This window comes from Onthophagus taurus, chromosome 2 (assembly GCF_036711975.1).
Source record: "Onthophagus taurus isolate NC chromosome 2, IU_Otau_3.0, whole genome shotgun sequence".
Classification (NCBI taxonomy): Eukaryota; Metazoa; Arthropoda; class Insecta; order Coleoptera; family Scarabaeidae; genus Onthophagus; species Onthophagus taurus.
Genome location: NC_091967.1, coordinates 20,530,403 through 20,557,493, shown reverse-complemented (window position 1 = coordinate 20,557,493; position 27,091 = coordinate 20,530,403). Strand labels below are relative to the sequence as shown.

The 27,091-nt window shown below is 33.2% G+C and overlaps 2 protein-coding genes across 9 annotated transcripts in view; one reads left to right on the top strand and one right to left on the bottom strand.

Moving 5' to 3' along the window:
- The window catches only part of LOC111416025 (myoblast city), a 39,516-nt gene extending 30,058 nt beyond the window's left edge, over positions 1-9,458 (top strand). For 4 of the 7 annotated variants that reach the window (XM_023047963.2, XM_023047962.2, XM_023047960.2 and 1 more), the window contains 4 exons: positions 3,067-3,156; positions 3,762-3,999; positions 4,052-4,199; positions 8,878-9,458. In XM_023047963.2, coding sequence (XP_022903731.1) covers positions 3,067-3,156; positions 3,762-3,999; positions 4,052-4,199; positions 8,878-9,107 — 706 coding nt within the window. In that variant the 3' untranslated portion in view covers positions 9,108-9,458. Of the gene's footprint in view, positions 1-3,066; positions 3,157-3,325; positions 3,578-3,761; positions 4,000-4,051; positions 4,200-8,877 lie in introns of those variants that run through there. The other 3 variants (XM_023047961.2, XM_023047964.2, XM_023047967.2) reach the window with 3 other exon arrangements.
- LOC111416026 (cationic amino acid transporter 3-like) overlaps positions 9,455-27,091 on the bottom strand; it is a 33,009-nt gene continuing 15,372 nt past the window's right edge. For both annotated transcript variants that reach the window (XM_071194465.1, XM_023047968.2), the window contains exons 2-10: positions 22,849-23,074; positions 15,160-15,288; positions 14,812-14,967; positions 14,536-14,640; positions 14,019-14,302; positions 10,514-10,751; positions 10,185-10,457; positions 9,964-10,130; positions 9,455-9,910 (exon numbers count right to left, since the gene is read on the bottom strand). In XM_071194465.1, coding sequence (XP_071050566.1) covers positions 9,677-9,910; positions 9,964-10,130; positions 10,185-10,457; positions 10,514-10,751; positions 14,019-14,302; positions 14,536-14,640; positions 14,812-14,967; positions 15,160-15,288; positions 22,849-23,074 — 1,812 coding nt within the window. In that variant the 3' untranslated portion in view covers positions 9,455-9,676. The remainder of the gene's footprint in view (positions 9,911-9,963; positions 10,131-10,184; positions 10,458-10,513; positions 10,752-14,018; positions 14,303-14,535; positions 14,641-14,811; positions 14,968-15,159; positions 15,289-22,848; positions 23,075-27,091) is intronic.

Below are 27,091 nucleotides of genomic sequence, written 5' to 3'. Positions count from 1 at the left end.
ATATCGCCCGGGTTGAATTAAGTTGATTTTGTTATTATAATATGAGGTGATCTCTGCCAATGTTCGTTCTTCTTATAAGATAGTCCAGTCCCAAATTGGAGATGTTGGAGCGAACCCATCTCCTTGCTTCACTTCATGCGTAATTTTAAATACCTAATGCCCGGAATACACGAGCCTAGTTTTGTAAGCTAGGATAGCAAGCTAGTGCATCTATCTTCGTGTATACAAAACTAGCTTTATTCCAGGCTAGCAAGCTAGTGTCTGAAGCCAGGATAGTTTAATAGCTTCCCGTTCTATTTTTAAAGCTAGTAATCTTCTCCCACCACTGATTTCACTGTCCTGACTTGGGTTTAGCTTCGTGTGGCCGGAGAAGCTGGTAGCCAAGCTAGCATTACGGACGTGTTGTACCGTCAATACCGACAACCGCCTGCAATGGTGTTGGCTTAAAATTACTGGCATCATGTAAACAGCACTAGCATCTTCCAAGCGAGGGCAGCAAGCCAGGACAGTTATCTAGCTTGGTATCCTAGCTTACATAACTAGGCTTGTATATTCCAGGCAGACGCTCAGTAAGAGTGTTTTTATATAGCTTGGGCAGATTATGCTCTTCTTCCAGTCGCTAAGTATTCTCTCTCTTCTCTCCATATATGTACTTATTGTTAGTATTAATATGTGGATGCATTGTATTTCGCCGATTCTTGGAACTTTCTTATTTTACTGTGAAATTATAACATCTTCAATTTCATTGATGGATGATACTTCTATCTCTGTTTTTGGAGCTACTATTTGGTATTGACCAAGGACAGTAGAATCTAACAGGACTGCTACATCCATTGTATTTTTGTAGTCCACTACGGGTTGGTTGCCCGCACCCTACGTCACACTATTTGCCACGCCTGGTAACTGTCTGTGTTTTTAGAGGTTATATGATAGACATTAATACGTCTAAAAACATAAAACTTTAAAAATAATATGAATACGTCTAGGATATAACCTCTAAAAATACACAGCAAATGCATAGACCATAACAACAGCTGGGCGTGGAAAATGGTGTGACGTAGTTTGCGGGCAGATTGTCACAACAATGGATGTAGCAGTCCTGTTAGATTCTACTGTCCTTGGTATTGACATGTTTTTGGCAATAGTGTTTCCAGGTATCCTTTATGGCCTGCATGTTGTTTTCTATTTAGCCCTCTGTTTACGTTTAGGTTTATAGGTTTGTTCGAGGCTTGTATCCTTAATTTTTGTTCAAATGGAGAGAAGAATAGAATTTGACGGAGGAGCATTTCAAGAAATACGTTTCTGTTGTTTGTAATAGTTCATTTTTATATTCCTTTTTTTTCTTCCTGCATGTCTTATTTGTTTTTCTTCGTCCATCACATTCCATTCTTCTCTCCCTGGTCCTTCTTGCCATATGCTCTCTATGCATTTTGTTCCTGTATTCTATGACTTGTTTGCAGGATTCGTGAAACTAATTAGGTAGCTATTTTTCTTTTTGCAGTTGTATCCTGCTTGTATTATTGTTCTTCTAATGTTATTCCACTATTCTTTTATTGACACATGTCAGTAGCTGCCAGTTTTTGTGTGATTTCTTATTCAAAGCTTTCCCTCATTTCTTCGTTTGTAAGATTGTTACAGTTTATTCGCTTATGGATTTGTCGCTTAGTGTTGTTTCTTGAGATTCCGCATCTAAATTTTACTTGGACCAACAGACGGAGATAAGCAGCAACTTATCTCCGTCTTTTCACATCTTAGATGCCAGTTGGTTTTTTTTTTTTATCTATTAAGACGTGATATATTTGATTTCCTGCGGATCCATTTAGTGTGGTCCGCTCCACCTTGTGGAAGTTCTGATGTGGGTAGAGGGTTGAAATTATTATCATATTATAGCTTGCATCAAAATTTATTAAGAATTTTCAATATTCGCTCTTTTCATTGCGCAACAATTGTTTTCCTATCACTCCTTGAAATTGTATTTATTTTCCTATTTCAGCATTCATGTCCCCTAGAATAATTTAATGTCCATTCTTTTGGGCAATTTCCATAAACTTTTCTAACTTGTAAGTGTTAATAGAAATGATTTTTAACTTCTACTTCTTATTCGTCTGTTTAGTTAATTAGTGTCAAATTAAAGAATTTCGTGTTTGTACAGTCTTAGTTTGCTAATTCTTTCAAATAAAAGGTACTCCACGTTCTTTCTTCCCCTTTTCCTGTTTTACTATTACGTACGTTTTCGTATTTCTTACCCCTTATTCAGCAATTTGTTCAAATTTCTTACATTCCATGTACACTGTGTTAATTAATTATCGTACCCGACGTCATCATTGCACGTATGCAACCAATATCGCAACCAATATGCAAATCGCGTATTGCAATACCAATACTGTGATATTGGTTGCATACTTGCAATGATGATGTACGATAATTAATTAACACATTGTATCTATTGTGTATTCCATATTTCGTAGCTTTAATCGTATCCGGTTCAATCTTCTATTCCGAAGCGATCTTTTAGGTTTTATAACCATCTATTTTGACAGGAATGGGTATTTAACCCATAGCCTAACCCTTTTTTAAGCAAGGTTGATCAGGATTCTGGGGTTCACCGCTTTTTGTTGAGGTGAAAGTCTTGATTACACTTTGGTTAATTCGGGAAATAAATAAAATATCGAACAGATCGTAATAATTTACTCAATTTATAAACATCAAGTCGACTTTATTAATTTTGTGAACATTAATTTTCATAAGTAAGTCTAGTAAAAAAGAAATTTTTTTGAACAATGTATCACCTTGTAAAAAGTCCTTTTTGAAAATGAAATGACACCATCCAATTAAATTAATTATTTTGGGTTAGGTAGTTTTGGTTATGTAAATAAATTTTGGTGGTGGTTCATCATTTCCAAATTTAGAATGATTAATAATATTTTAGTAAAATAAAATTTTTTCTAAATCCTTTTCCTTTGTAACTTAAATATTATTTTTTTGAGATTTTCTAAATTTGATCTTAAAGAAATAAAGAAAATGATATTTAAGTTTTGTGCTAATCAAAAGGCTTTATTATCGTAGGAAACCCCAGATGCCGCGTGCAACACAAATCCCAGCATTAAAAAATTTCACGCAGTTTAATTTTAATGCAAACAATCCTACATTATCCAGGTTCGTACTGCTATTTCATATAGAAAACTCGGCTGTTCGCTCGAATTGCTTAATGATAGTGATTGTAATAATAAATAAAATAAATTACATTATTAATTAAAGCTAACAGTTAATGCGCATATTGAGCAGAACCTGTGGTTACTAACAGGAGGATTTTAAATTTTTTCAGGCGACCCTCACTAGCCGTGACGTTCTCTAGGCAGCACTGAAACAAATTAATCTATTTTTAACACAATTTAAAAAAAATTCGTTTGAGATTTTCGGGATGTCTTAGACGAAACAATTATTTTTAATTTATAGTTTAAAACACGGTTCTTTTAAAGAGAATGGCTTATTTATTTATTAATATTTTTAAATCTTAAATTATTATATTATTTAGTTGATTGAAGTTACATTAACCGCTCGTTGCATCTTTTATGGAGGCTGGGTAAATATTTTGAAATTTTATCTTTCCGTTGTGGCGTCTTAATTATATTAACTCGTGTAGTTTGCTGCTTGTACATTATCACTAGCTTTAGTTGGGCTTATTTATAAATATTGAAATGTTTTATTTTGTGTGTTCATCTTAAAATCCTTTTTTATTAATAAAATAAAATAATTTATAGCAAAACATCTTCGTTAAGTGGCAGCAAAACAAGTATCTTATCACCGTCAAGAAATTCAAATAACTTAACCATGTCGAAAAAACGAAATAAAACTCCAAAAGAAAAACGCAAATCGAATAAAGTTGAGAGCATTAATAGTCCGAGTATTATAATTGGTTCATCACAATGGTATGCTGACAGTGAAATTATTTCAACAACTAATGGAACAACAACGCCCGTTATTGAATTAACTCAAGATGTAAATTAGTTTTATTATAAACATGGAAATGTCATTGATTTTGTGATTTTAGTTGACACCAAAACGGCCGTTGAGATCGGAAGTTGAAAAAGAAAAACGATTAAGTCGGCCTAATAGTGGTCAATATTCGCGACCATCAAGTACATCACTTACAATTCCTGTGAATAGTTCAGGAAATAGTAGTAATAGGGATTCTTTAGGTAAATTAATTTTTTTTAAATACAGTGTACTCGCGATAACGTGAACAGAATAAAACCAAGCCTGCTCTAGCTACCGAATTTGTTCACCTTAACACTTTAAGGACTAAGACTGTATACAGAGTGATTCTTAACCTATACGCATAAACTTGGGGATTTATTACTCATGACAAATAATGAGTAATAGTTGAAAAAAATTTTAGCAAAAGTTTTTTAGTTTCCTACATATCTATAAAATTTACTTTCAAATCAAGATTTTAAAATGACATTAAAGCAAGTGTTCCAAGTTGTTTCCAATATTTCCTATACACAATTGGACTCAATTAGGCAGTTTGTATCTGCTTTCGCAATCCTCGCTCAGTATTAACTTCCTCAGCTGCAATGTTAAATGCCTCTGTTAACCACTGTATGCCATCCTCAGTATCAGCCAAGAGGACGGCATCATCTGCATAGTACTCAATCTTGATTTAGTAATCATTCATAGTGTAACCACAGTTTACATTACATACTTTGTAATGTTTGCCCTGTTCGAATTCTTTTATCCTTACTTTCTCGAACGTTTTGGTTAGATCAATGGAAGAAAGGAAGGCTGCCTGACATCATTTGTGTAGGCAACTCTTGCAATCAGAAGGACGTGAGCAAACGACACACTCAAATGTACATCGAAAAAATTATGCAGAAAATGAAATAAGTATGGTGGTATCAGTTTTAAACAGATGAGATAGTTTGTTGTGTAAGATGATTTCTGGAAGCAAAGACTGTACGCTTTGGAGATGATATGATAGAGCGACCTCAACCAGGGTGTTGGCGGATTGTCTCGGCAGCAGTTTGTATCTGATTTCGCAATCCTTGCTCAGTATTACCTTCGGTGACGTACACTGCTTTTTAAGTGTTCCCAAAAATAAAAATCAAGAGGATTGAGGTCGGGCGATCGAGATGGTCAGGCCAATAGACTACCTCGACCTCTCCATCTTTTGGGAAGCACCTTACCTAGATGTCGCCGCATATATCGGATATCTAGGAAAACAGAAATCTTTTACTACAATTTTTTCTATTAGCCATTATTTGTCATGAGGAATAGATCCCTAAGTTGGTGCGTATAGGTTGAGAATAACTCTGTATATACCCAAAATAAAAAGTGCCTCATAGACCAAAACTATATCTACACGCAATGTCGAAGGTACGTGTAGGGACCAAAATCATACGATTGCGTTCATATGGTTTTATAGCTACACAGTTTCTGTTCAATTTCTTTATCTTCCACCAAACTGAATGGATATTACTTACATATCATTTTTAACAGTTGTAAATGCAAAGTTTTATTCTTGATAGGTGGAAGGGGCTTTACAACATTTATAAATCCTGTTGAAGATGATTCTTTTGTAACAGTTGATACAGTTGATGTTACTGTCGATATAAGTGATCGAGAGCGGCTTCTTCCGAAAGAAGAACAAGGTGGTGTATTTTCTTTTATGTTATTTCTGTATAAGGGTACAATTGGATGTTTTATGGGAAGGTGTCTCTTTCAGTTTCCCACAGATCTTCTACTGAACTGAGAGTAGACTTGCAATAAACACATTCTGCCCTCTTCTTCTCACCAGGAATTTCATTAAAATGATGCCAAATTCCATTACTTCGTCATAACATTTCATTAATTCTTAACGGAGAGTTAACACGTAGCGAATTTTCTACAATTTCCTGGATAGAAACCTGGATAGAACCTTAGGAACCTTTCCTGGATAGAAGAAGACCGGTTATTAGAGGTTTCTGGAGTTCTGGCCAAAATAAAAATTTGAGAATTCAGATTTAAGTATTATCAATTGCGTTCTCTTCGACTAAAATATTTTCAGATTTCTAATACTTCCGGTTATACCGGAAGTCGCCACCTACTTTATTTTTTAAATGGAACACCCTATATATTTTTACATATTTGGATTTGTCTGTTTTCAAGGTTTATGAATAACATTACTTTTTGCAATTTGAGTCGGCCATTTTCGAGTTATTCGAATTTTTCTAGAAAAATCTGCTCCAGCAGACATGTGTTCAAAAAATCAGAGAACACTCGATTATTGGGATATCAATTTAGAATTCAGAACATGCTTAAGCAACATGATGGAGTATGTTTTGGTGCCTAGAGCGGCTGTCTAGATCGTTTGGTTACTTTACTATGGCACCCTGTATATAAGGAGGAAGGTACTAATGTTAAGGTTAACGTAAAGAAGCCAGGAAATTTGAAAGAAAAGTAAATAACACGAGTACGAAATAAAAACAAATTTCTTAAAAGAAAACCGTAATGGCTATAAAAAGAGATAAGAGGTTATGTAAAATACAAATATTTTCCATGACCCATTTATTTCTGATGATATTGAAATAATTTGACAAACTCGATTATTTTCGTCATGTGGCGCAGCGTAGTTCAAAATTTAAACGGCGCCAAATTCAGGATGTAAGATTAATTTACCGTAAAGAGATTCTTTAGAAATCCTTGATCATTTTAGCACAAACACTTTTTTTGACATTATACATGAAATGAGCCAATACAAGGCTTATCTACATCATCATGCTTGGGACTCTATAGCTTGTTGTGAATACCGCACCTGTCGTCTCCCACCCTTGACTTTCAGTTTTCTTAGGTCCTCCTCCACATTGAGCACAAATCGTTTCTTCTACGTCCCAATCGATCTTCTACCTACAGGTCTAGATCGAGAGATCAAAGCTAATTTTTGTGGTACTTTTTATGTCCTTTCTGACAACATAGCCAGTCCATCTAAACCTTTGCACTTTGATAAAGTTAACTATCTCTAAGTTCACAATATAGAAGATAGAACTCGAAATTGTAACGCCTCTTATTATCTTGTTCTTTATTTCTTTATCTTTACGCTGCCCGAATTTTTATTATTCATAAAGGATTCCAAGTATACGAAACTGCTAACCGTTTCTATCTTGTCATCCCCAACTTTTAAATGTTCTGGTATGTTTTCACCACCAGCCTTTACTACCATATACTTGATTTATATAAAATTTATCTCTAAAGCGGCCCTTACACGATCAATAATATTGACAACATCTTAGCATATTGACTATAATATTGACCGTGTAAGGTGAAAAATTTTATTGACGGTAAATATTGATAAAAATCCAGATTTTCTGATTTTCGGGCATCAATACTGAAAATTGGAGGGGATATTGACAATACTATTGACCGTGTAGAGTTGGCGCCGTTCGAGCCTTACGAATGTTTTTAGTGTGTAGACAGCAGACTATGTCATTTGCGTATCCAATAACTTGATATTCCTTATTAAATATGTTGCCTTGTCTTGCACCATTATTAATGCCAAATAGTTCGGTATTTCTATTTATCTGTATTGATTGGAATATCTTTTTGTATATTGGGCACATAAGACCAGTTTTCTAGCATTACCTCATTTTACCATATGGTACATATTATATTATATAACTTAAAGATAAGTATGTCACCTCCATTTTTAATTAACTCGAATTAACGGGATCTGTTATTCGACTTAATTATTGCTGCCTTTACTACATCAGTTGTTGGCGTTTCTATTTTACGTTCCACTGTGGAGTAGCCTTGTCCAGAGTTATTCTTTTCGTTTTCATCTTCATTTATGTAGATATTCAAAGTTTCAGCTTTTTCAGGGCGATGTTAAAAACCAGATATGGCAGCCCATCTCCCTGTCGTAGACTTTCGTGGCTTTCAAATGTTCTTGAATACAAGATCTCCTTGTATTCTGACTTTGCAGGAAACCTTCTTGAGAGATTGAACTACGACATGTTTTTGTTTTAATAAATTTTGTCAGAAAAAGGTTTATTTTCTGATCATATATTTTTCACCATACTTACTATACGTGGATTTAGTAATTACCACAAGATCAGAACTGTACTAAATGCCTGAGGTACCAATTTCGGCTCAATCCTAAAAACCTTGTACTTTTTTGCTTGTAATACTTCTTTTTCATGAACACTTTGTAAAAAATGATTTTATGGGTTGTATCTATTCTGGTCTTTTCTTTTTTGGAAACATCGGTTTCTTCTTCAGGACCATTTTCTTCTCCTAAATGTTTTGAATTTCATAAACGTCGCTATTTCATAGCTCAACTTCTTTAGAATATTGTAGTTGCTCTAAAAATCGTTTGGACAAATTAACAGCGTTAATTCATCTTCACCATCATACTCTTCATTATCTCTTATTTTATGCCAAAATTTTTGGGAAATCCTTGGTTCTAATTGCTCACAAGTTTCCACAGCAAATTTAAGTGATATTCTTTTCAGTCATAATTTCATAATAAAACTTGTGATTTCTTAATGACTTTCGTGATTTTTAATACATTTTGATCCATAGGCTGGATCAAAGCAGTTACATTTGGTGGTAAGAACATGGCGCATCTAGGACTTTTAGCTTTGCCAATTTTATTATTAGAGGTCGTAATTTATGAGATCCAGACATCCAAAACAAGTTTTGCATTGTTTTGCCATAAAAACGACAAAACCTCTCCACTACTACACAGCAGCCATTGCTTTTATAACAAGACAAAACGTGTTTGGCGTTATTTTGACGTCAAATTGCTGAGATTACGCATTGTTCAAGTTAAATAGTAGTTTATGAAGTTCACATTATCACGAGTTCTACTGTATTAATTTAATTAAGTATAATTTATTAAAGGAACAACAGATTCAAGTATTAGTGAAGAAGACTTAATTCCACCTCCATTACCAGCGAAATTAAAAGAAGTAGATTACCAAAATTTGCCATCAGAAAACGTTAGTTTTCTTCATTCGAATAGAAATTCGTTTAGGTATACGAACACAACCCCAGTTCCCGATTTGGAACCCATGGAAATGGAACCTCCACCAACACCGCCACCGAAACCGCCCAAAAAGAAGAAACAATAAATTGTTGTAAAAAGTATTAAATTTAGTATTTGTGTATCTTAATTTTTTTCGTTGTGTATTTAATGATATTGTAATTTGTACTTTAATGATGTAATTGTAATTTTGTAGTTATTTTTTAGGATAGCTTTTTTTTCTTGAATTATTGAAAAAGTACGAAAGTAAAGGTGCTATATTGTAAAAATTCGTAGATAAATTAATATGTGAGTCGTTACCAAATGTGCCATTAAAATGCAGGTGTATGTACACAATATCGAACTTTATTAATTCTAGAATTATTAAGACTTATTAATTATTAGTGGGTAGATTAAAAATTTTTTTTTAAACCAAAGAATTATAAAACTTAACAATTAATGAAGTATCTTTGATTTTTTTATTGTGACAATAAAGGTATTTAAAACTTAACAAATTAATAACTAATCCTAAAAACATTAAAAAATCTTCACAATAGAATTATTTTTGAAAATCGGTCACTATAACAAATCACAGATCGAAACGTTATATTTACGCGTTTCTTAAGACTAATGGGTAATAACTTTTCCTGAGGAAATTATGAAAATAATACTTATAAGTTAAGATATTCCTCCGAGTTCTTCTGATTTTACAGATGATTTTGGTTCAGTCATCACCATGTTGACTTCTTTTCGATTTCTCTCAGAGCTTTTCCTAATTCCATACCCGAAATAAATCACAAAACCAACTGCTAACCAAGCGGCGAATCTTATCCACGTTTCGGCCTCCAACATTAACATTAAACAAATATTCACCGTTATACTTACACATGGAATTAAAGGAACTAAAGGTACCTACAAAATTAAAAAAATTATACAAAATAAATATTTTTTTTTAAAATAATTACTTTAAATGATAATTCGACATCATCAGCTGGTTGTCTCATAATAACTGCAAAAACCAATAATAAAACCAAACATAAAATAATGAAACCAGTTAATGTTCCAGGTTCGTCTGGATCAACGGACTCGGGATAAAATAAAATCCACACGCAAATTCCAATTGAAATTAAACCTTAAAAAAAGAATTTAACTCAATAAATAACTCAAAACATAAATTAAAAAGTACCATAAACGGTAAGCGCGATATTTGTAATTAAAGAAGTTGACGCATTCGCTTCTTTGTTATTATTTAAATTAAATAATTGTTTAAATAAAACCATAAATGAATTTAATGACCCGCTTGAATCTTTTGTATATTCCAAATCAGGAGTTTGACTCTTTTCGATCGGTGTATATCTTAAAACCAAAACGCAAATAGCTACGATTGTATAAGCTAATAATGTACCAATTGACATCATTTCGATTAACTGGTCAACGTCGAACATAACAGCCATAAAACCTAAGAATAATAAAAAATTAAATTTTTTTATGACAATATTATAATGAAATAAGTACCTGATAAGATTCCAGATATCACAGTAGCAATTAAAGGCGTCTTAGTTTTTTCATGAACCTTGGAAAGGAATCGGAATAAAAGTCCATCACTTGCCATCGCATAAATGACACGAGGTAATGGGAACATTGCTCCGATTAAACTTGTACAAAGAGCGAATATTGCTCCAATTGTTACTATCCATTTTATGGCAATCCAGTCCAATTGTTCAAAAGCATGTGGAAATGGAGCTTTGGCATCCTACAAAAAATTATTGTTAATTATTTAATATCATGATTAATGATGACTTGTGTTAAATTAAAGTAACAAAACAGTACGAATTTAAAGTTAAATGATTATCTTGCTGGATCCCCAAATATTTAATTTCTCGTTTAATAAGGAGAGGAATTACGGATCACAGAAAAGAATATGGAAGATTATCAGCTAAAATTCTGTTGAAAAAAATTAGCATTATATTTCAGAGCATTATATTCAAACGCCGATCAAGTGGATTTATCTAAAGAGCTAATTGCAAAAACAAGATCATGCAACAAACCATCATTCAGCGAGTTGCAATAGCAGATGCCCAATGAAAATTTAAATCCACCATAGAGTGACGTTGCTTAATTCCAAGGATATCAAAGTCAACGTGGAACAAAGTGGCCATTACAGAAAACTGACACAGTTCTTAAATGATAGCAAAACCAGTTGATGCTCTGTCGAGAATAAACAAACAATACCAATCAAAGCTATGACCAAACATCTAAGAAATGCCGCTTATAAAATACTAGATGTAACAAAGCTACTAAAAGAACGGAGAAAACTCTTTCCCACTCTTCATGTTGACTTTCAGCAATGAAACAGTCATAAAAAATTTTTAGAAATTAAAATCATCTTGGAAATAATAGTTGATTGACGGAAGAAAATTTAAATTTGTGTTAAGTAAGGTAAGCTCAGAAAAACATCAAACTGCAGATTGCGTAAAGCCACAACAATCCAAGATTAAATGTTATAATAAGTAGGTACATCCTGCAAATTATAAAGATTGCATAACAGCACGAGAAAAACAAAATTTTAGAAAAAAATCCTCAAAGAAATAGCTAGAACGACTTAAATTAAACCGGAAGCCAGAAGTATCCTATGCCCAAGTGCTCAGAATCTCCAATCAACCTAAGAAGCACAAGCTGAATTTGTAAAAGAGAGACGGAAAGATGATAGTACTAAAAGTTTATAACAAAAGATCTGGAACAAGTTGCATAAAAATGAACGATAGTTTTGGACTTTAGCAGAGGAAAATCAGTTATTCATGTCTCCGATCAAGTCGCGTCTGGATACATCGAGGTTAGAAGTGGTACAGAAAGGTAATATTTGAGTTGCTGACGGATATAGCTGTTGCAACTACTCATTCCATCTATACGGCTATTATAGCACAACTACCGGACATTGTAGATTTTAGAGAAAAACTTGTGCAGTATTTGGCAGTGACACGTCTGCCAGTGAAGGCGGAAAAAGACAAAAATCAATGATGAAGTCAATAAAACTATACACGCTTGAAAAATTTTGCAGATTACGCCGGTCATCCACGCTCACAGATATGGCCTGTATATTTGGATAAGAGATTTTTTCAATTTCGTGTTGAATAAAACGAGTAATTTGGATTTTAAAGAATCTCTTACTTCAGAGAAAAGCATAAAGTCAAGATTGTATTCTGATATAAATCTCTAATTCTAAACAAATTCATTATCCATGTTTCTGATTCAGTCGCGTCTTATGGAACATCTGTACGTCGAGACTAGAAGTGGTATAGAAAAGTAATGTTTGAGTTGCTGACGAATATAGGTGTTGTAACTGCTCAGTCCATCTATACGGCTATTATAGTACAATTACCGGACATTGTAGATTTTAGAGAAGGACATGTGCAGTATTTGGCAGTGGCACGCCTGCCATGTTTGAAAAATTTTGCAGATTACGCCCACAGATATGGCCTGAATATTTGGACAAGAGATTTTTTCAATTTCGTGTTGCATAAAATGAGTAGTTTGTCATTTTAAAGAATCTCTTATTTCAGAGATAAGCATATGGTCAAGTTTGTTTTCTGATATAAATAATTTGAGCTCTTGTGAAAGATTGACCAAGCCGTTGGCGTTCCAGACTCCAACTTTAACGTAATTATCTAGCATTTTGCCAATTTTTTCCATAATTTTAGGAAGTAATTGTTCTAAATTATTTGACGAAGCCAATGGTTGATTAATTTGGATAGCGTTAGTTGGTTCAAGCTGTTGGTTAAAATTTAGAATTCTCTTATTAGTAGACCGAGGTTTCGTTTGTGCATAACGTTTTGGTAGTTATTCAATAGTCTTCTTGCGCAAGTGTGGAAAGGTTTTCTTTTGTATTTTTCTGTAAACAACATATCTTTTATAGCAGGCCGGATGGTTTTGTGCGTATTTTACATTATTACTTTTTCTATCTCTTGAACACTACTTTCATGTGTGTCCAAAGTATTGGCATCTTAAGCATTGTGAAAAATAACTCTGACAGAATGTTGAAGATACCGAAGACTCAACCTTTGATGACGACAACTTAATGTTCGTGTTCAATACATTTGTCATACCTAGCCAACAATAAAATACTCTCTGCCTACAACTATTTTTGGAGTTTTTACTCCATAATGGTGTTTCAGGTCAATTTGATTCGTGTGGTGTCCCACCAAGTATAACAGTAGTATGATAAGTCTGACAAACTACCAAGAGCTATTATGTTAAAGTTTCTTTCTTGAATCTGCACCTTTCCAGAAAATTTCAAAGCAAGAATTCTCTTTTTCCTAAAAGAGGATCTGGAAGTTTTTATACTAAATAAGGTAAAATATCGCATATTTGATACGTTTTTAACATTGTGGCAAAGGCTGCCTTCTAGATCTTCTTTTAGATCATTTGTTTCTGTAGAAGAATGATTATTTTTGAGCACAACTCTAAAGTAACGGTCTTTTTTAAATTGAAAAGTTAATGCAGTAATAATTCACTCGTGGTATTTGTTGGAACATTAATCTGATTACCATTCAGGACTGTTGTCGTATATTTCTGGGGAACTCCAAGCATCAGTGTAGTTTTATTCAGTATTTTGAGGCTAACTGGTAAGACTATATAATTTCTGTGTAATAGTTTTACGAGGAAATACTTGAAATTGAAAATAAAATTTTCCAAGAAAAATACTAAAACATTTTACCATTTAAATCGTAGGCATAATAATAAACTTAACCAACGTTTATTAAACCTGTGTTTAATAAATAAACGTTATTAAAACTTTTCGTTTCTTTTTCACATATTATTGATTTTTTCGATTTTTTCCCTAATGAGTGAGCATTTGCAAAAAAATAAAAAAAAATATATGACACCAAGCGATAACAAAAATTCCAACATACAATGTTCGTCGTTAAAATTGCTTTACTTTTCTACGCTTCGTGCATATTAACTTTACTATAAACTTTACTACCTTATTTATCTATTTTCTCGAAATATCGTTTTTTCTTACCTGTTCGTAATATGGTAACATCATTGTTAGAACGGTGGATATTCCAAAATAAACCAAAAAACTAATCGTTAAACTAAAAACGATAGCCAAAGGGATATTTCGTTTTGGATTTTTGGCTTCATCGGCGGTTGTTGCAACCGTATCAAACCCAACAAAAGCGTAAAAACATTTTGCAGCACCAGCAATTATTCCGGAAATTCCAAATGGTGCGAATCCACCTTCACCTCCATGATCAACTTCGGGTGGAATATCTTCTTTACTAATTTGCCAATTTTTAATATCGGCTAAAAAATTTATTTACAGCTTGTATTATTTAAAAGAAAGATAAGAATATCGATTGTTTCAAACGTATTTACGATTATCATTAAGTTTTAGATTAACGATGTCAAAACCAACTTTGAAGTATTAGGAATTTTATTGCAGTATTATTTGTAATCGATAAAGCTAACGATTAAATGGATTGAAAGAAACAATGGATACAACTATCTATTTTTAATTAGTTTTGTTAGTAGTTTACCTCCAATGCTTCCTGATATAATAACAGTTAAAACGGTCGTTATGTTCAGGGCTGTAAATATGTTATTTAACCATGTTGATTCTTTCACACCAGCAGCAAGTAAAACTAAAAAAAATGCAAAAAAGGGAATTTAAAAAGCTGATTTAATTTAAAATTTATAAATGCTCGCAACCTTTTTTCCGTTCTATTTTTATCATCTACTTTAGAATCACCCGCATGTAGATATTACGCAATTAACACAGCAACTATGTGATGATGAAAGTTTTTTGAACTTACTCGTTAATAAAATTACAAAACCAAGAGATAAAAAATCTGGATATTTTGATAAAAACGACTGGTTGATTGGAAACGTTTCGGTTAAAGCTGTGCTCATACTATTATTGGCCAAAGCATCAATGTAATCACTTAAACCTCGAGCTAAACTTGCAGTACCTAAAAAAAATAATAATGAAAAAAATTAAGAATAAATTTAAGACTAATGATGATGACATAGCATAACTTTTTTTTGCTCGACCGAAATCATTATATTAAATCAACGTTTGAATTTCCTCCTAGGTCAAATTTTTTTATTTACATTTCATTTTGTAAAAAATCGAGGGCAAAATGATTGATGTTTTCGCTTACCAATTACGTATTCCAAAACAAGGTTCCAACCGATTATGTAAGCAGCAAATTCGCCAACACTTACGTAGCTGTAAACGTACGCTGAACCTGCCTTCGGCACTCTTGAGGCGAATTCTGCGTAACACAAACCTTAAATACATAAAAAAAAAATTTTATTATTATAGATTGAGATATACATATTAAAATCTAACAAAACAATTAATACAAAATGCTCTAAAACATTCAGAAACTAAGTCTGGTACATGCAATGATAAAAAGAAAATTATTGCTTGATCATTTTAAGATAAAATAACTATTTGGTTGAGTTCTCTGTACGATTAAAGATTCCACAAATAATAACTTGAAGATTTATTTATCAAAAACAAACTAAACATTCTGCCCAGAAGCGTACAAAATGATTTATGTGCCATCAGCTATAAGAAGTACAAAACAGCGCATGGTCGAAGCGCCTGTACCTGTTGTACGGTCTAAGTACCAAATAATCAACATTGTTAATATTCAAAATGAACACACTGAGAGTGTTAAAAAAGAAAGCAAAAGATGTAGAATTAGTGGCTTGCAACATCCAAATTAAAAAATATGTCCTTGTACCGGCTAAAAATCCACCCTAACAAGAGGTAAGCAATTTAAACCTCAAAATCAGAAAACCATGTACTTATTACACTCTTGTTGCAGGTAACATGCTCTTGTAAATATTCCTGCAAATCTTTAACATTCAACCAGAGAAACTCATTATTCCAACAATATTATGAAGCTGCAAGTCACGATTCTTTTCTTTTGAGGTTGATTCAAGTTATAAACATAAGTCGCAGGAGACATGGCACGTATAATACAAGGTTCCTAATGGTAGTGGAGATCTTTGCAGAAAAACGTTTTCTAATATTTGCACTAAGCCACAAGAAGGTGCAAGTACTTGTGGAAACACATTGTAGTAATTACTCAGATGAACGTGGTAAAAAAGTATTTGCTAGAAATGCGCCAGCAAGTCAGGGATCATATCCAGAGTTTTCCTTGCGAGGAAAATCATTCAAATTCAGTAGTTACTTATAGTTACTTATATATATTTGGCTGTTTCGATTTATCCGAGGTTGAAGAGACTCTTTTTGGTGTGGCTGTTTCCAAGGGTCCGGGCTCAGATGATATACCTTCCATTTTTATTAAGAGATACTCTAAATCTCTTGCTAGACCTCTATGTTTAATTTTTAATATGTCGCTACGTTACGGTATTTTTCCATCTGTGTGGAAACGGGCGAAAATTACGCCTATTTTTAAGTCCGGAGATCGTGGTCTTGTAACTAATTACCGTCCTATATCTATTTTACCAATAATGGGAAAAATCTTTGAAAAATTGGTTTACAGCAGGCTATTTTTTCAGATGAAGCCCTCTGTGAGTGCGGAGCAACACGGTTTTTATCCGGGGCGATCTGTGGACACCAACTTGTTAGAATATACCGACTTTCTTTTTTCGACTATTGATAAAAACATCCAAGTAGATGCGATATACACTGACTTTAGCAAAGCTTTTGACAAAGTGGATCACTGTTTATTACTGTTGAAGTTGGAGCGCGTTGGTGTCGCAGGTGTCCTTTTGAGCTGGTTTGCTTCGTACCTCTCCAATCGCACGCAGGTGGTTGGGGTTGGCGGATATTTGTCTGGTCCTGTTATCATGTCTTCCGGAGTGCCTCAGGGTAGTCATCTGGGCCCGCTCTTGTTTACGGTGTACATAGGTGACATCACCAGGTCTTTTCTTACCTCAAGATGTCTTATGTATGCTGACGACATTAAAATATTTTCTTCTGTTGCTGCTGTTTCAGACTGTGTTAACCTTCAGAATGACCTGAACAGATTTTATGATTTTTGTGAGATTAATAATTTGTCACTTAACATATCGAAGTGTCGGACTGTTACTTTTACGAGAAAAAAGCAGTTCTTTAAATTTGATTACCGGTGCGGAGCATGCTTATTGGATCGTGTTGACACTATTAAAGACCTGGGCATTACTTTAGATAGCAAACTACTGTTTGATCAACACGTTGATGCAGTGGTGGCCAGAGCTAATAGGATGCTGGGATTTGTAATGCGCTCTTCTGAATCGTTTTGCTGCCCTAGACCTATTATTTCTTTATACAATGCTTTCGTTAATAGTATTTTATCATTCGGCAGTACAGCTTGGAACCCTCAGTACGACGCATACATTAACAGAATAGAGAGGATTCAGATAAGGTTTCTGAAGTATCTCTCGCATAAATTCCGGCATCCTTATACAGATTACGAATCTGCCTGTCAAATGTATCATATGCCCACACTTCAGCAGCGCAGAACTTGCAGTGATGCCTGCTTTCTGTTCAGGTTGGTCAGAGGTTACTGTGATTCTTTCTATCTTCTTTCACGCATTGATCTGCATGTTCCCCCTCGTCGACTGCGCTATGACTTTCTGTTCTATGCGCCGACTGCCCGGACAAATTCGTATAGAAATTCCCCAATACTTCGCATAGAGAGGACAGTGGACCGTCTTGGGTTGGACATATTCGCCTTTACGCCTCACAACTTCAAACAAATTATTGGTAATGCCGTGCTCGCCCTACCAGTTGTGTGATTTTATGTACATTATCTCGTTGCAGCGGCTTGAGTTCTGCCTTGAATTGATTTGATCACATATGCTTAAGGCCATTATCAATTGATCGATTGTCAATTTTGTGTTCATAAAATTTATTGTATACAAAATGTATTATAGTGGAGTAGCTTTTATGTGGGACTGTGTCCTGTTGCTACCCCCGTGTGTGTAATAATAATAATAATAATAATAATAAGTATTACTCACTAGTGTTCAAAAAACACTTCCCAAATCTCAGATTCAGACGGCCTAGGTCAGATACATGTTCGAAGTGTGACCTTTATAATAATAAGATCAAAGTTGACCAACCCAAAGAGGAAACAAGAGGTGCTAAAACTGGAACTGCACCATTGCAAGGCAAAAAAGGCAAGATCCACAATAAATACCGATATCGCAAACTCACAAAATATTGATAGTGAAGATAATGCTATTTCAATTGATTTGGAACAAGTTCTTTTCATTCCGACTTTGACTCATTTGGATATGTCTCACGTGCGTCAAAGATTTACCCCAAATAGAAAAAAGGAAAAAATTACACAATCCAAAATTTAAAACCTTTTAATGTAGTCTACATACAAGGATTTTCAGAACAATGCAGATGAACGTCTGAAAACAACTAAAGTACAAATTTTATAAGTAGTTTGGATTAAAATTAAACAAAGGCAAGAAACCTCAGTAAAAACCACGAAGACCTTTTCTGATTTGGAGGCATGGATAACTTGTAATGTCGACCTCAACTGCGCTAACCGTATTTCAGACGAGAAGCTTAAGAATCTAAAAGACATGGTGGACTACATTCCATTCTCGTGGAGGGTAAAAACCAATTTTGCTATATAACAACAGAATTTTTGAAGAAAATACTTGTTTGATGATTTACAACATTATTATTGGTTTTATGTAAAACTTGGACATTTGGATAATAAAACCTTTTTTTACTTTTATATCGCAGTATGATCCAAAAAAGTTTGCAGCTTCACTTCTATGGATGTCTCTGAGACTTTAATATTTCATTTTTCGTGGAGGCAACGCTTCTTAGTTTCTTGTGTAATTTTGTATGATGCAGATTTGTTAATAACTTCTGACTTCAATGCACATAATACAGTACACAGGAAAGGAATTTCAACCCGACACTGTTCAACCAGACAGGATCTAGAAGCTAGAAAGCCTCTATATGAAAGAATTATGTTTCGTTGAGTTGGGTTGTGTTAAGTTATGTTGAATAGAATGGTTTAAATAGGTTTGTTTCAAAACTAATTAAACCGCATAATCTTTATACGTTTTGACAGCTGGTATAGCAAAGCAAATGCATGTGAAAAAAATCAATTGGTTCTATGTAGTAGCTTCTAGTTTCGGCTTATTTAAAATACTGTTCAGGCTAGAAAAAAATTATCCGATGTGTATGGAGGAGATGTATTGACAGCATGCCAGCGTCAAAACTGGTTTACAAAAGTTAGATCCTGCAAATTTACTATTAAAGTTTCAGCACGTTTTGAAAAACCAGTTAAAGCTGAGAAAAACATAATAAAGGGGTAAACATTAATTGATGAAAATTGGCGAATAATCATTCGTGAGATCGCTGATATCCGGCCATTTTTTAAAATCCGACCGGATACCGGACAGCTACCAAATATCCGGCTTTGGCCTGATATTAAAAACCTATTATTTAGTACTCCACCATTCACAGGAATTAGTATCTCTTTTAGGTGTTGGACTCTGCAGATAATAATCAAGTTCTTAGTTTTTGACAAATAAAGTTTTGAAATGATCGAAAATTTTTTTGAATTTTGCAATTTTTGCCGATTAAGTTTTAAAAATTCGTATAAAATCCAGTTCTTGGAATATGAGTATGAAAATTTCCCAAAGTGTTAATAAAAGTGTCCTCTTTCCAATGAACAAACACGTTTTGAAAAATAACTTTTAGTTTTTGAGAAAACAATATTTGAAGTTTTAATAAAATTTTCGATGTTGCAATTTTCATCGATAATTTTCAAAAGTTGCTATAAAATTAATTTCTTGAAGGATCCTTGTGGAAATATCACCAATTATTAATTAAAGTATCCTCTTTTTAATGCAACAAGCCGTTTTGAAAAATCGCTTTTGATTTTTTAGAAATAAATTTTTAAAATAATCGACAATTTTTGCGAATTTTTCAATTTTCGCCGATTTAGTTTTAGAAATTCGTATAAAATCCATTTCTTGGAATATGAGTATGAAAATTTCCCAAAGTGTTAATAAAAGTGTCCTCTTTCCAATAAACCAACACGTTTTGAAAAATAACTTTTAGTTTTTGAGAAAACAATATTTGAAGTTTTGATAAAATTTTCGATGTTGCAATTTTCATCGATAACTTTCAAAATTCGTTATAAAATTCATTTCTTGAAGGATCCTAGTGGCAATATCACCAATTATTAATTAAAGTATCCTCTTTTCAATGCAACAAACTGTTTTGAAAAATTACTTTTAGTTCTTGAGAAATAAATTTTTGAAATAATCGACAATTTTTTCGAATTTTGCAATTTTCGCCAATTAAGTTTTAAAAATTCGTATAAAATCCAGTTCTTGAAATAAGAGTATGAAAATTTCCCAAAGTGTTAATAAAAGTGTCCTCTTTCCAATGAACCATCACGTTTTGAAAAATAACTTTTAGTTTTTGAGAAAACAATATTTGAAGTTTTAATAAAATTTTCGATGTTACAATTTTCATCGATAATTTTCAAAAGTTGCTATAAAATTAATTTCTTGAAGGATCCTTGTGGAAATATCACCAATTATTAATTAAAGTATCCTCTTTTGAATGCAAAAAGCCGTTTTGAAAAATCACGTTTAGTTCTTGAGAAATAAATGTTTGAAATAATCTAAAATCTTTTCGAATTTTGCAATTTTCGCCGATTAAGTTTTGAAAATTCGTATAAAATCCAGTTCTTGGAATACGAGTATGAAAATTTCCCGAAGTGTTAATAATAGTGTCATCTTTCCAATGAAACAACCCGTTTTGAAAAATTACTTTTAGTTTTTGAGAAAACAATATTTGAAGTTTTGATAAAATTTTCGATGTTGCAAGTTTCATCGATAATTTTCAAAATTCGCTATAAAATTAACTTCTTGAAGGATCCTTGTGGAAATATCGCCAATTATTAATTAAAGTATCCTCTTTTTGGAGTTGCTTCGTGAGTTAAATCAGCATCAAAATAGTTCATTTTGTATCTTGGATCCAAATAATTTCATTTTTATTCAAATATCGCAATAATGTGGCAATGTAGGGTATCACTTCAGAAATGCACCAGAAGTTATAACCATAGTGGCCGGATAGATATGCCGGATAATTTTGATTTTTGTCAAGCTTGCAATATATTTACAAAAAACTTTGAAGAGGAATAGGATAGAATATTCATAATTGGTTTGAAAGCCACCAAGAAAATTGTACTGCAAATCATAATGGAAGTGCATAGATGAAATGTTTAGTAGTATTGTAAATATATCGATAAACGAATGAGAAGTATTGGCGGCAAAGGCTAAAAATTGTAAGCAAACTTACAAAATATTATGGTTTAGCCATAAGAAGAAATTCTAATTCTGTAGAGAATATGAAGAAAGAAGTGTGGCTACATTCTAACACAAATGTTTAATTAACGACAAATCGCAGCGTAGTTATTATCCTCTCGAGAAAGATAAATGGTGTAAGTTCTTGAAATTATAAAGCCAATCTACAATGATTTCACATCAACAAGTTTATTAGAAAGATGCCTAGGAGCAGATACTCAAAACAGCAACGAGTCATTATTTGGTCCACTTATTTGGAATTTTGCTCTAAAACACGTGCATTCTGGTGTCAATACTGTAGGAATTGCAACTTTTTTGACATCTTCAATTTTTAACTAAGGTTTCTCACCAATTTTATCCATCATGGATATTATTATCTTACGCTTCTAGTCGAGATGAGAAATGCATCAATTGATTTGATTCTGTTAAGAACTCCAGATTGGAAGAGGAAATCTGCTCGGTAAAATTTCTTCGAAGAAGAAGGAATACTCTACAATACCAGGCATAGCATAAACATTAGTTCTCTTTTAATAGCGGATGAAAGGTCAAAATGGATAAAGGTCCTTTTAATGCTCAAAATCACAATCTTAAATTTTCTGTGTATTTAAGTGTCCTTTATCAGTTACATCATCTTTTTGGGATTACTTGATAACCAAATACAACATTTTTTGTTCGCAGTTTACCATGCTTGTTTGAAAGTTTTGAAATGTTATTAAATAGTGTTTCATCATCCACATAATCCTACTGAAGCTTTTCACGGGTAATACAAAAGGCCTCGACATAAGAAAAGTTAGAGAAAAGATTTTCAATATTGATATAAGCGAAGAAAAGTTTACTTGAGAGAAATTATAGTATATAATTTCATAATTAGCAACTCATAAAAACTCTATATTTTTTCCTAATCTCTGATACTGACTAAAAAATTATGTCGTTACAATTGATAACGTTTCACGTGTATATAATTTTTAGATTTGCGTAAACGTTAGCGAGTACTTAAATAGATACTTAAATACAAATAATTGTTTCGGTATCAAACTAATTTGATCAAACACATTCTTTTTGAGTTATTCACAAAAAAAAACAACCTGAGGTTTTTATTTTTTTTTACTAATTTATTACTAATCGCATTTTTCTTTTATACGAATCGTTATCGTAATTTTTTATATGACGTTTTAATCGAGTTAAGACTCATTTCTGTTTTAAATTAAAATACGGCCACAATAAAACCAGCACAAATATAAACATCAGCAACCTTCACGCCGAATCAGAACAATTATTTCTCGACCAAGTCCAATTTTTTTTTCTATGACATTGAAAACCAACTCGTCGAACAAAATTAAAAATAAATCCCATTAAATTTGGCACAATAAGATGACATAACAAAGCAAAAACCTACACTAACAACATTAAAGTTAATTTTCAACTAATTTTGGTTGTTAATTTAAACGATAAACTTTCGACAAAAATGTTTTGAGTCAACAACATTCCTGGTGATTCAAAGTGTTAATATAAATATTTTTAATTTTAATTTTTACCTGCTATCGCTGATGCAGCTGCTGCGATTAAAAAAGAAATACATGTCGCAGGTCCCGCTTGATTTCTAGCTACAGATCCGGCTAAAATATAAACTCCTAATCCTAAAGTTGACCCAACCCCCAAAGCGGTTAAATCGAAAAGGGATAAAACTCGATTTAATTGGGTTTGTTCGCCTTCTGGGACCACTTTTTTCCTTGTTAAATCATATATACATCTGATGGTCATCTGGAATAAAATACAATAAAAAACTAGATTAGTAAGAATTAAAGTTAGATTAAATAAGTTTAACGCGGTTTAAAATTAAATTAAACCGAGTATCAATCATGACACAATCCTTTAAAGAACGGTTTAAGAATGTGTGATGTAAAAAAGATTAAATTTATTGATAATTGTGATTACGTGGAATAATCGATTTAGATTAGGAGCAACGTCAGTTTTCTTAATTCGCAGGCTGTCTGGCGTTTATTTACGAAACCTAATCTTCATCATTTTATAAAGTTATCTTTAATACGATCAAACACGAAATGAATAGCCCATAAATCAAAAATAAAATTCTTGCATACAAGTAAAGTAAAACCTCGATTTAACGGATTAATATTAATTGAATGAAGAATTTCAATTTTCTCTTTCACTTTTGTTCTCAGATGTATCGAGAAAAATACGCAAATATGAAAATTAGATTAATTTAAAGGTTGTTAATGGTAGAACTCGGGATTCAGACATATTACAGAAAAGCTTTTAGAACAAGAATTGTAGCAAATTTAATTCTAAACAATATTGTTCTCTTCCACTTTTACTCTTAAATGTATAAATAGCGAGAAAGATACGAAACTATGAAAATTAGATGAATTTATTGGTTGTTAATCGTAGAACTAGGAATTTGAATATATTACAGAGAAACTTTGAGAACAAAATTTATAGCAAAATATATCCAAAAATCTGGTGATAAATCCAAAAAGAGGTGACCTCAGGCATCTTAGAATTTATTAACACGAACTCTTTAATTACTGCCGATACGATACGAACATCTCAAAAAATTGATTGTCCAAGCCAGCCCAAATAAACCCGAAAAAGTCTACAATTTTCCACTACCGAAGTTCATCGTGAGGTTAATTAAAGAAAAGAGACACTTATACCGCAATCAAACCTTAATCAAACAATTCAAAAGCGAAAAGTACATTGAAGCTTATCACAATCAATAAGTCAAAAGGCAAAAGATACTGGCAAGAAGTTCGAAAATTATCTAGATATGAAAAGTCTCCTGAAACCCACGAACTTATTGACCCTTCAAATGGCACTTCACACACCGACCCCGAAGAAATTGTGAACATCCACGGGGATTACCTTCAACGTGTGTTTTCATTCTCAAAAGATGCCTCTTTCTGTTTCGTCAACAAAGCGAGAATAGATGACTGGTGTGAAACTGCTTTCACCACCCAGGCCGACACTCCCGAAGACGCGCTGATCCACGAGGACGAATACTTACTAATCCTTAGCAAGGGAACAAGCACCGACCCATGGCTATATTATAAAAATTCTAAACTTCTGCCTCATCAATCAACATTTCCCCGAAGATTTTAAGTCATTGGAAGCCTTATCTCCCTTTTTCCCGTCATCGGCAATATCTTTGAAACCCACATTAAGAACAAGCTAATGGAAATCGTCTCCAAAAAAATACCGAATTACCAGTTTGGCTTTCAATCTAGTAGATCTACGTCCCACGCTTTGGCAGTGCTCATCTCCAACTTCCAAGTGACACGCTTCCAAAAACGCCATTCTGCGACAGTATTCCTGGATATCCGTAAAGCGTTCGAATCAGTATGGCATCGGGGTCTCCTATACAAACTCCATAAGTTGAATATCCCGTCTTACCCCCTTAACCTACTTAACCAATTCCTTTCCAACCGCCCCTCAGCAAGGCCTTCCGCAAAGGTCTCCCCTCTCCTCGACTCTCTATAACTTGTTTTGTTGCGACATCTACAATTCCAACCCAGATATCTTTGACTTGGACTCATACGCACTGCTCTACGCTGACGACACCACTTTGGCGACACACGGCGCAAATATCACATCCGCAGTCCAAAGGCTTCAGGCACTAATCCAATCCACGGAGAGTTGGCTGGAAAAATGGAGAATCCAAGATAACCCATCCAAAACTCAATTTTTGATTCCATTTCTTCCTATCAATGCTCTTTCTCCTAAATACCTGGGAATCTCGATTGAAATTTTCCGACCATGCTATCAATTTAAAGATGAAAGCGACAATTCGAGCAAAGCACTTCAGATCGTTAACATACCAGGGACGCGGCATATCAACAGAATGCGCCGCTCATATTTACAAAACCATCTGCAGACCGATAGTGGAATATGCACTGCTGATCCTCGCTGACGCATCTAGAGGAGCCCTATACCATCTAGAAGTAGCGGAAAGATCTGCCCTTAGATGCACTACACGAATCCGACATCCCCAAAACCCACTCTTCAATCCCAGCAACGAATTCCTATACAATCTTATCGAGATCCCTCCAATCCATTTCCGTCTAAAATCGCTATGCCACAATGCTGCCATCAACTTCCCTATTGATTCTTTAAAAATTTACTCATCCCCACCCAATCACCCCACCACTCGCTTCATCTCCTACGCAAAATAGAGGAATCAGGTAGCTAAGACAGAATCAAGGTAGCTAAGACTTTCCCGGGCAGAAAGACTACGGTCAATAGCCCTTTTAGGCCAAGTTGTTTTTTAATGTATAAATTTATTATTTTTTGTATGTTACAGATAAGCTTTGAGATCTAAATTTATAGCAAATTATATTCTAAACAATATTGCTCTGTTTCTGTTTTGCTCTCAGATGCAAAAATGTCCAGAAACATGTGATAATATGAAAATTAGATTAATTTACTACTTTTTAATGGTAGAACTAGGGATTCGGACATATTACAGAAAACCTTTAGAACAACAATTGTAGCAAATTTAATTCTAAACAATATTACTCTGTTTCACTTTTGCTCTCAGATGCATAAATGTCCAGAAACATGTGATAATAGGAAAAATAGATTAATTCACTAGTTGTAAATGGTAGAACTCGGGATTCGTGCATATTACAGAAAAACCTTTAGAAACAAAACTTGTAGTAAATTTTATTCTAAACAATATTGCTCTGTTTCACTTTTGCTCTCAGATGTATAAATGTCCAGAAACATGTGATAATATAAAAATTTGATTAATTTACTAGTTGTTAATGGTAGAACTCGGGATTCGGGCATATTACAGAAAAACTTTTAGAACAAGAGTTGTAGCAAATTTTATTCTAAACAATATTGTTTTGTTTCACTTTTGCTCTCAGATGCATAAATGTCCAGAAATATGTGATAATATGGAAATTAGATTAATTTACTAGTTGTTAATGGTAGAACTCTGGATTCGGGCATATTACAGAAAAACTTTTAGAACAAGAGTTGTAGCAAATTTAATTCTAAACAATATTACTCTGTTTCACTTTTGCTCTCAGATGCATAAATGTCCAGAAACATGTGATAATAGGAAAAATAGATTAATTTACTAGTTGTAAATGGTAGAACTCGGGATTCGTGCATATTACAGAAAAACCTTTAGAAACAAAACTTGTAGTAAATTTTATTCTAAACAATATTGCTCTGTTTCACTTTTGCTCTCAGATGTATAAATGTCCAGAAACATGTGATAATATAAAAATTTGATTAATTTACTAGTTGTTAATGGTAGAACTCGGGATTCGGGCATATTACAGAAAAACTTTTAGAACAAGAGTTGTGGCAAATTTTATTCTAAACAATATTGTTTTGTTTCACTTTTGCTCTCAGATGCATAAATGTCCAGAAATATGTGATAATATGGAAATTAGATTAATTTACTAGTTGTTAATGGTAGAACTCTGGATTCGGGCATATTACAGAAAAACTTTTAGAACAAGAGTTGTAGCAAATTTTATTCTAAACAATATTGTTCTGTTTCACTTTTGCTCTTAGATGCATAAATGTCCAGAAATATGTGATAATATGGAAATTAGATTAATTTACTAGTTGTTAATGGTAGAATTCTGGATTCGGGCATATTACAGAAAAACTTTTAGAACAAGAGTTGTAGCAAATTTTATTCTAAACAATATTGTTCTGTTTCACTTTTGCTCTCAGATGCATAAATGTCCAGAAATATGTGATAATATGGAAATTAGATTAATTTACTAGTTGTTAATGGTAGAA